At 36.4% G+C, this 10,924-nt stretch overlaps 1 protein-coding gene across 1 annotated transcript; it reads left to right on the forward strand.

Annotated features, from left to right (window-relative positions):
- Positions 1–2,921: 2,921 nt before the first annotated feature.
- LOC120076083 lies at positions 2,922–4,059 on the forward strand. The gene is made up of 2 exons (XM_039029863.1): positions 2,922–3,174; positions 3,611–4,059. Exons 1-2 carry the CDS (start codon positions 2,922–2,924, stop codon positions 4,057–4,059), a joined length of 702 nt encoding a protein of 233 aa, XP_038885791.1.
- Positions 4,060–10,924: the final 6,865 nt, after the last annotated feature.

Here is a 10,924-nt window from a genome sequence, read left to right on the forward strand (position 1 = left end):
ACCCTTCTGAGTATCTCTAGAGGACGAATGATGCATACATAATACAAGATGATCGCATAAAGTGAAGATCCCAGGTTATGCTAGCTAAGTGCTTTTCAACCCATTCGACAGATTTAACTACCCATGCGTAATGTAAAGAGAGTGGACAGATATAAAGATGCAATGTCCATTTTTATAAATAAGTTTAGAATACAAACTGGTAATGGAAAAATAAGGGTAGAGAGCCTGGTAGCAATATCTTACTTCCCAAGGCTTTTACACTGAGTTCTCTATTCTGCCCAAAAGATGTTCTTGCTTCTGCAAGAGTTGGCCCTCTCTCTGTTTTCTACGCTTCTCGATACTCTTCCGAGTTCACCAGGATGATCTCTCGGTGTAATCTCCCTTCACTCGATTTCACCTTCTAAGTATGTAAAATCTAAGTATAAAGGGAAGAAGAACTTTAAAGCCTGAAAAGCAGAACCCCACTATCCGAACTCCTTAAACGAATGTGGCCTTCGGTATTTATAGAGCTTCAGGGTTAAGAACTTTTTCTCTCGAATGATTGCACTGAGGAGATGTCATTAATTCTCTGTCTGATGCGCCGAATATTTGTCATCGAAAAGTTGAGTATACTTGCTACAGTATGTCGTTAACAGCTTGTCAACTTAATTCAGAATCGACCGTCATCAGCTTTCTGTCCCATCATGATTTATTAAGCTTTCACCCAGATGTGCCCACCTTGATGTGTCGGCTCTATGCGGCCACCTTCTTGAGCAGATTTTCACGAACGCAAACGATCGTATAGCCTTGCAGTCGCAATCTCTTATGCGCTCGGAAGCTAATTTCCTTGGATCGCAATTCCACCTTGCATCAACGCATTTTCCTACATAAAATACATAAGTTAGTTGTTTTAATGCGATGGATGCATGCGATCGCAATGTTGAAAACTTAATGCTTTTGGACGCAATATTATATATTTTTACCGTCGCAATCCTGCATTGTTTTATATCTTTGTATTGTAATAACGAGTACTTCTGCCCGTTATCACACCCCCAAATTTAAAACAATGTTTTTCCTCAAGCATAGACTAAATATTTTCTTTAGAAAGTCGACCACTTTCTTCTTTCCTAGATTTCTCAAGGTTGCCTTATTCAAATCCTATGCACCAAAATCTTCTTAATTCTTATCCAGGTCTCTTCTTAAAATATTTCTAAAATTTAGGGACCGCAAGTTTAACCTTGAAAAAGACTTTACTAGATTCCAAGGTATCGCATGATTTCTTCCAAAAAAAAACTTTTTCAACTGGAGTATTTCCAAATGATTTTTATCCTTGCGTATTATAGACATATATTATTTTTTTTCTATGACCTTGCGCTGATCCAAGTGCCTAGCCTTCGTTTTGGCTTACCCCCACGTGTGTCATGTGGACATCCAACTACGAGCAAGGTGCTCTTCCTTAGTCTAAACTCATGCCCATTTGGCATCGGAGTTACGATCATTTATTTATGTGTTGGTCACGATTCCTACCTTCGTTTTGGCTTGTCCCTACGTGTGTCATGTGGATATCCAACTACGAGTAGGATCCGATCGTAACGTTATGATATATTTTTTTTGTGATGCCTAAAAATAGTAAGGTTGAAAAAGAATACCGCACCCCCAAATTCAAACGCAACAATGTCCTCATTGCTGAAAGATTGAAAGAAGTCATGCGATGCTCTTAAAAAGTTTCGTAAAAAGTCAGTTTGAAAGAAAGCTGGCAGACCACTAACTTCTAGAAATATTTCATGAGATGATTGTCCTAAAATTAAGTTGACTCTAGTATATACAAAAAAATAGAGGCATGTGTTTCATCATTGAAATCATAAGTGGCAAAGAGAAACAATACGGTACTAAAATAATCAATGTTAAATGATTGTGTCGACTAAAGAGGATGCGATGATAAAATTATCAAAGTTAAAATGATATGCGATAGAGTGAAATTTGGAATAAAAAAAAAAGTCAAGGAAAGATACATCCCACCCCCCCCAATTTCTCTTTCGCCGCATTATTTGTGAACGCATCCTTCTTTGCGGCAAACTGCTCTCTTCAATTGCGGTGGTGGAATAAGCTAGTTGCGTCTTCATGTAGCGCCTCCGCAATCGTTCACCCCGATCGTTGCAAAGAAAACATTGAGAGGGTCAAATAAAAAAACAAAGCTAACAAAATTTTTCTCTTCCTTTTTTTTTATTATAAAGATGTAAATAAACCGATAGTCGATATAAAGAAGAGTAGTGAGAATTCATTAATCAATGGTAAGAAAAGGATACTCCAAAACTTGTGCCCCTGATGAATTTCTATCGCATGCCAACGCAAGGGCCGCTCGATTTTTCTTCATTCCGGATTTCTCAGGTCTACAGAGGTCTTTTCCCAATGAAATCACCTCTGCAATATATCTTGACTCTTTGCCCGCTAAACTTGAATGTGCGGGTCCCTTTCTCATTGATCAATTCGACCACGCCATGCAAGAATACTTCTTTGATTATAAAGGGTACGGACCAACGTGACTTTCATTTGCCTGAAAAGAGTCGTAGCCGCGAATTGATAAGTATTGCAACTATAATAGGTTTTGTTTTTTGGATGATCATAATGTATATCCGGCTTGGGATAGTCGGATATGAGTGGTATACTAGGTTGTCACGACTTGTCATTTTGTAACTAAACCTAAGTTCACTTATTATAAGCTTAATCATCCTTTCAGGATCTATATACTTCCCTCATTGCCCTAGTAAGATGAAAATTGTTCAAGAGTTGTTTAAAGACAATTATTCCTCACTTTGGCAACGCTGCTTAACAATAATAGAAGGATAAAACAACAACCAGCGAACGTTAGACATTGCATTCGGTAATTGATGTCCTTCTGTCTCATTTACGAGAGTGACTTGGCGTGTCGTGAGAGTACTCCGATGGATAAAAGGACGTTCATGATTTTATGCAACATGATTAGAACAACGGGATGTTTGGAGCCAGGTAGATATGTTGGTATTGAAGAGATGGTGGCAATGTTCCTACATATTCTTGCGCATAATGTGAAGAATAGAGTAGTACGAACACATTTTTCGAGATTTAACGAGACGGTTTCAAGATATTTCAATGTAGTGCTTAGAGTAGTAATACAGCTACACACAGTGTTGTTGAAAACACTTGAACCAGTTACAAGTGCATGTATCAATGGACGATGGAAATGGTTTAAGGTAGAAAAAAGTTCTAGTGTCGTTCTATAAATGCATCCAAAATAAATTGTGTTGGCATCTTCTCGAATTTTCATGATTAAACAATTTGAACATAATTGTCTGGGGGCATTGGACGGCACGTATGTGAAAGTGAATGTCAGTGTCGTAGATCAACCACGATATAGGAAGCGGAAGGGGCAAATCGCCACCAAACGTTCTTGTGGTGTGTGACCCAAACAGAGAATTCATCTTTGTTATGCCAGGCTGGGAGGGCTTGGCCGCCGATCTAGGGTCCTGAGGGATGCAGTTGCGTGACCGCATGGATTAAGGGTTCCAAAAGGTATAAAAATCATTCATGTACATAAGCAACATTCAGTTACTCCATTAAATAGACATGTATTAAAATCCTTAAAATGGTACAGGATACTACTATCTATGCAATGCTGGCTACCCTAATGCTAAAGGATTTTTGGCTCCATATAGAAGGGAGCGCTACCATCTCTCAAACTGGCGTGGAGCAGGCAACACACCGACAACATCGGGAAAATTTTTCAACATGAAGCATTCGTCAGCAAGAAATATTATCGAGCGAGCATTCGGACTTCTTAAGGGTCGATGGGCAATTCTTAGGGGCAAATCCATCTACCTGATACAAGTCAAATGTCGAACGATAACTGCATGTTGCCTGATTCACAACTTAATCACAAAGGAGATGGGGATTGGTGCTTCACTTGATGATTCGTTGTACGATAATCCTGCGTCTACTGTTACGGAGGGAGAGAATATTGAATTTATTGAGACTTCAGACAAATGGACCAAATTTAGAGATGATTTGGTTGCCGAAAATTTTTCTCAATGGCAAAAATCATGATTTTTTTTTTAGGAAAGACATATTATCTATTTGTTGAACAATATTCCTATACTTCATTTATCTTGTGAATATTTTTAATTAGACTATTTCAATCAATGGTTTTAGTTTTTTATTTTATAACATGTCGCACGTAGCTATTTGTTAGATTCTTAAAGGATGTATATTTTTTCTACGTTAATTCCCCCAAAATTGTGCATATTATTTGCTTTAATTGCTAATTTTATAGGACTAAACGATCCCTGAAGCATTTTGAAGTCATTACAAGTAAATTGTACCAAAAAGATAAAAATGACCAAGAAAATCAACAAATTGAAGAGAATCGAGTAAACACATAGGAGAGCATCGAGTAAGGTTGTTGAAGCATCAACCATCGAGTATTTAGTAGAATACTGTCAAATAGCATCAAGTTAAGACTATCGAGTATCCAACCATCTTCCATCGAGTCATCGAATTTCGTTTTATTCATTTTCCATCAAGTTAAGGCAATCCAGTAAAGAGTATCCCGAGCGTCGAGGATCGAGTATTGACCGCTGAGTTTCGAGGAGCGAATATTAAACAAAAAAAACTTGATGCGCTCGTTCTTCATTCCGGATTTTAACACGATCCATCTGCGCACTTCGCGATGATTTCCTGCTAGTATAAATGAGTTCAGTTCACAGAAGACAGGAGAGGTATCATTTTTCAGAAAATCCATAGTTTTCTTGAGAGAAAAACTTAGAAGAAGAAAATTCCTTTTTTTAAGAGAAGGATTTTGATTTCCAAGAGCGATTCTTATAATTTTCTATGAAATTGAGTCGATTTGTACTCAGACTTGTATCAATATGCAATTGTCAATGGAATGCTTAAAGAACTTCAACCTCCATGATTAGGTAAATATTTTTCTTAGGGTAATATGTAATTAGGCATTTTCTTGAGATTTTTCTTGAATTTTCTTTCATGTAATTACTTTCTTTTGAATGTTCTTGCTGAGATTTAGAATAAAATTGATTAAGATTGAATTGATGAATCAAGATTAATCAATTTTTTAATGCAAAAATTACATGGTTCTATAACAAAATTGTAATTGTAGTTGCAAGAATTAGTAGTCTTGATAGAAAATGTGGACTTCTTTTCTTCTTTTCCTTAAAGAATCTATTAATTCAAAACATTCATGTAATCAATCTTGAATTTTGAGTGTTTTGATTTCAAGATTGGAATAGTTAAGAAAACCCATGAGTTTAATGCAATTTAGGGATTAGTTGTGAAATGTCTTTAAGAAGCAATTAAGACCTAGATTAGGGTTAATTGTGAAATTAGCCAATTAAGGCATTAGGAATTTATTCTTAATGAACTATTGAATAATCTAATTGTACGATTTCTTATTAAGTTAATGATAGAATTGACTAGTTATATTAAATCCCCAAGATTTCATTTCCATTAAATTTTATCTCACAATCTCTTTCTTTTTTCTCTCATCAATAAATTTTCTATATCAATTCTTGTCTTTTGCTTAGTTAGTTTCTTTTAGTTCTTAAAACAAACACCACCCCCCCCCCCCATTTAATCTTTTGCATTTAGGAATTCAAATAGTCAATTTTTAGGACAATTATTTGTGATTCTCTTGGGATCGACCTCTTACTTCCACTATTACTACGTGTTAGTTCTAGTTATAGTTAGAGTACAAATAAATTTCATTTGTTTTGGATAGATAGAATTAACACACCTACTTTACACGAACACTGTTTAATTTTTAGTAATGTCTTTATGATGTATGCATGGATGAATTAGAATGGTAGACGATGGAAAATGATCGAAACATACATGGACACAAGTCGAGGATGCTAGGTTGGTCAATGCCCTAACCTCTTTGGTGGTGTCCGATTGGAATTCTGACAATGGGACCTTCCTGTCGGGATATCTATAACACTTGGAACGCATAATGGAGGAGAAGTTTTCAGGTGTGGCCTAAACCAGAACACTATCGAATGTAAGATTAGAAGTCTGAAGAAACAATATTCAGCGATAACAGAGATGTCAAATCAATCAGGGTTCGGATGGAACGAGGAGTTTAAGTGTGTTCAGGTGGAAAGGGAGATATTCGATGTCTGGGTTTGAGTAAGTTTTTTAAAATATTAAACAATGTACACCGAATATATTTTTGTATAATTTCTAATATCGATCCCATATACGAATGCAGAGTCATCCTAACGCGAAGGGATTGTGGAACAAGCCATTCCTCCATTATGATGAACTATCAAGTGTGTTTAGGAAGGATAGGGAAACCGGGTACTATTGCGAGCCATCAGTGGTGATGGCATCAAATTTGTGTCGAGAAATGGAAGACGAGATTTGGCTAAGGTCACAAGAATACCCTGCCCCTAATAATGAACAAACCCAACTACTTGAAGATGCAATGGAAGAAAACCAAGGAGATATGTCCACAGGGAGAGCAAGTGTACCAAATATTTCCACCAGTAGAGTGAACGTATCAGCGAAGCCATCTAGAGGGAGTAAGAGGAAACGACTCACCTTCCAGAATAAAATGATCGAGTTCATGCAATCAACCGCTAATGTGTAGTTAGCGCACATGGGCAGACTCGTTGCATGGCAAGTCGAGAAATATGAGATGGAATTTGGGTGTCAGAAGGAGGTATTTCAGGCCATATTTGGTATTGAAGGGCTTATTGAGGATGATAGATGTGACCTGATTGATATCATTGCCATGGACATACAAAAAACATACCTCTTCCTAGTTGTACCAGAAGACAAACGACTATGGTACTGTGCACCCCTACTTGTTCGGACCCACTAGACTAACCACATAATATTTCAACCCCAATAAGCATATATTTTGTGAATTTTTTTGAAAACGGCCACATATTCGGTTGGTTCATATTATTTTTGTGATCTTCTGAAAAATGTTACTGTACTACATCACATTCTCGTCATTATAATCAAATGAAAGGTAGTTATCCTATGTATAATTTCAATTCTAGATATACTATCCATATTATATAAAAATAAACTGTATGATATGTGAAATAATAATGTTAAGTTAGCAAGATTCAATATATACACATACAATATACCAATTCATTAGTCATTGGGAAAATTATCTTCAATATATATACATACAATATACAATATACCAATTAATTGAGCAACAATATGAAATGTATTTTGTTGGTATGTTTTACAGATTGAAGAAATTAGAATTATTATAGTTTTTGAAAAGAATATATGAAAAATAATCTATTATGTTCTACAAATTGAGATTGTCCAGTTTATGTCATAAATTATTTGAGAAAATACGCGTATATTTGAAAATTAATCAATAATAGCAAAGCATAAAACTAAAAAAAATGAAATAAAAAATAAATATAAAAAAATAGAACCAATCTCATTCACAAAAAATTGCATCAAATACCCTAACTCAACTCTGCACTCAAACACAGACTTCCAAACTCAACTCTGCACAACAAACACAAACAATAATTACCAACTGAACTCAACTCTACACAACAAACACAGACAATTTAACTCCCCATATAATTTAACTCTCTAGATAATAACTATCAACTCAACTCAACTCAACTCTTTTCTTTTATCACGCACTAAACGCTCCCTTAGTGAACCAAGAAATCAAGTTGTTGCCCAAGAAGAAACAACCTCCAGAAGTACTATTTCTATCCTCTGAGATGTCTGCCCAATTAGCATCACAGTAGCCAACTAATGAGCTACTTGTGTCAAACATATATAATAAACCATATTTGTTCATGCCATTTATTTACTTGATTATCCTTTTTGCGCTAAGCAAATGACTATTTTTAGGAAAAGATTGATACATGGTACACACATTAACAACAAAAGTAATATCTGGCTTGTTGGCTGTTAAATAGAGCAAGCTCCCAACGATGCTTCTGTGTAAGCTTTCATCGACTTGAGCTCCACCTGAGTCTATTGACATTTTCGCATGAGTTGGAGTTGGAGTTCTTTTGACACAAACACTTTCCAAGTCGAACTTATACATTAAACTCTTGGCATATTTGCTTTGAGAGATAAAGATTCTCTCATTCAGTTGCTTTATTTGAGATCCCTAAAAAAAAGACAACTCTCCTACCATGTTCATCTTGAATTTTTCCTGCATTTGTCTCACAAAGTGCTTGACCATCTCGTGTGATATTCCTCTAAAGACAATGTCATCAACATAGATTTGGACAACAAAATTCTCGTGATATTTCTTCACAAAGAGAGTTTTATAAACTCCTCCTCGTCTGTACCCATTATTGACAAGAAATTGGATTAAGCATTCATACCAGGCTTTAGGTGCCTGTTTAAGACCATAAAGAGTTGATGTGTTGTGAATACGATGAAATAATGGTGTGTATTGCGATGGCGGTGTATACGTTGTACATGCAAGTTTTCCTAGCAAGATCTAAGTATAAATCTTACTAGGTTGCCTGGTAAGCCCAGGGTCGAACACAGGGACTATGGAGACAGTATATGACGGTGATTTCTGATTCCTTTGTAGTGACAAATAAAACAATGAGTTGGTTGGTATGTTTGTTTAAAGTGTAAATTCTATGCAGCAAAATTGAGAAAGAGTTAATAACAGCGAAAGTTACAAGGAGTATGCGGGAAATAGGTTGAGAAGGGATTTAGCTAACACTTCCTAAGATTGTGTTCACGTTATGCAATCATGTTACACATATACAACAACAGGTCATCTCTCAATGCAAATGCTATAGCTCCTAATTTTAGGACACATGCGATGTATATGATGATGTCTATAGGACTTATGTCTAAGCCTCTATTCTTGTCTATGCGATGATGAATGACACACACATATACAAGGCGACCGCATGCTATCATAACCTATTTTTAGGGTACATGCGATGCATGTTATCAAACAGAACTTATCTCTAAGTTTCTATCTCTTGCTTATGCAGTTCTAATCTAACTTTCTCAAGCCTAGATTCTAACCTAGCTCTCTCAAGTCTAGGTTCTTTCTTTAGACTCTCTCTCGAGTAGCTCTAAAGGGGTGATGGACGCATACATAAGACAAGATGATCGCAAAAAATGAAGATCTTAGGTCATGCTAGCTAAGTGCTTCTCAACCCATTTGGAAGTTTAATTACTCATGCATAATGTAAAGAGAGTGAACATATGTAGAGATGCAAGTTCCATTTTACACACGAAATTAGAATACATAAAAGAAAGGATAAAGAGCCTGGTAGCAATGTCTTGCTTTCCAAGGCTTTTATACTGTGTTTTTCTCTACTCTGCCCAAAAGACTATTCTTGCTTTCGCAAGAGTCGGCCCTCTCTCCGTTCTCAACGCTTCTCGAAACTCTCTCGAGCTGACTAGGAACGATCTTTCGACGCCTTTTCTCTTCACTCACCTCCGCCTCTAAATATATAAAATTACAGACTACGGCTATCTATGTATATGGCGGAAAAGAACTCCAAAATTCTAACTGCTGAACTCCAATCCCTTTAACGAAGATGGCCTTCGGTATTTATAGAGCTTCAGGGTGAAGAGCTTTTCTCTCAAATGATTGCACTGATGGAATGTCATTAAATCTCTGTCTGATGCACCAATTAATTGTCACCAAAAACTTACGGTACTTGCTACAGTGCGTCGTTAACGGCTTGTCAACTAAATTCAGATTCAATCGTCATCAGCTTTATGTCCCATCGTGATTTATTAAGCTTTCACCTTGATGCGCCATCTTTATGCGATCACTTTCTTGAGCAGATCGAACGTATACGATCGCATAACTTTGCAGTCGCAATCTGTTAATGCGCTCGGACGTTGAATTCCTTGGATCGCAATTCTGCCTTGTGCCAACGCATTTTCCTGCACAAAATACGTAAATTAGTTGCTTTAATGCAATGGACGCATGCAATTGCAATATTCTCAACTTAATGCTTTTGGACACAATTTTACATATTTTTACCATCGCAATCCTACATTATTTTATATCTTTGCATTTATATACATAATCAAAACAAAAAACATCTATAAATTCTCTGGGCTAAAAAACATACAATTCCTCTTTTAGATAACCATCCAAAAAGGCACTCTTTACATCCATTTGGTATAGTGTAAATTTCAAAAGACAGGAAATACAAAGCAAGAGTCTAACCTGCTTCAAGCCTTGCAACAGAAGCAAAGGTTTCATCACAATCCACGACTTCTAATTGAGTATACTCTTGAGCCACTAATCTGGCTTTATTTCTAGTCACATTCCCATTCTCATCTACTTTGTTCTTGAAGATCTACTTTGTCTCAATTATATTTACAAACCCTGGTCTAGGAACAATAGTCCACACATCGTTCCTAACAAAGTGCCTAAGCTCCTTCTACATTGCATTAACCCAACATTCATCTTCAAGATTTTCTTTGCCACTTCTTGGTTCAACAGGGAAAGTAAAACAAATATTACTGATCATCTCAAGATAGTCGACTTTATCTTTCCTTCTAGTTGTCACCCCTTCTTCAAGATCACCAATTATGTTTCTAAAGGGATGATTTTTACGAACACTGCTGGAAGATTACCTGCTACCACCCTCTGTCTGCTCAGAAACATTCAGGTTATCTTCCACGAGAATTTACGAATTCATGTTTGATCGCATTTCAAATGAGATGTTAGAGATATTAGAAATGACAAGAGGTGTAGTGCACAAGCCTTCTTCCTCTGTAGACATAGATCCAGAAGAGCCAACATCATCATCAATTATAACATTAATGGACTCTATTACAGTGCGAGTTCATTTATTATAGACACAATATGCCAGACTATTTATGTAATATCCAAGAAAAATCCATTCATCCGACTTGGAATCCCATTTCCGTCTAGCCTCTCTGTCAATAAGAATGTAGC

Source organism: Benincasa hispida, chromosome 4 (assembly GCF_009727055.1).
Source record: "Benincasa hispida cultivar B227 chromosome 4, ASM972705v1, whole genome shotgun sequence".
In the NCBI taxonomy this organism is placed as follows: Eukaryota; Viridiplantae; Streptophyta; class Magnoliopsida; order Cucurbitales; family Cucurbitaceae; genus Benincasa; species Benincasa hispida.

What these genes read in the sequence shown, in the direction of transcription:
- LOC120076083 (XM_039029863.1), top strand. Translation starts at nt 2,922, where the DNA reads ATGGATAAAAGGACGTTCATGATTTTATGCAACATGATTAGAACAACG. An exon ending in AACACTTGAACCAGTTACAA is followed by an intron (nt 3,175 to 3,610) that starts GTGCATGTATCA and finishes AAAATGGTACAG; the next exon opens with GATACTACTATCTATGCAAT.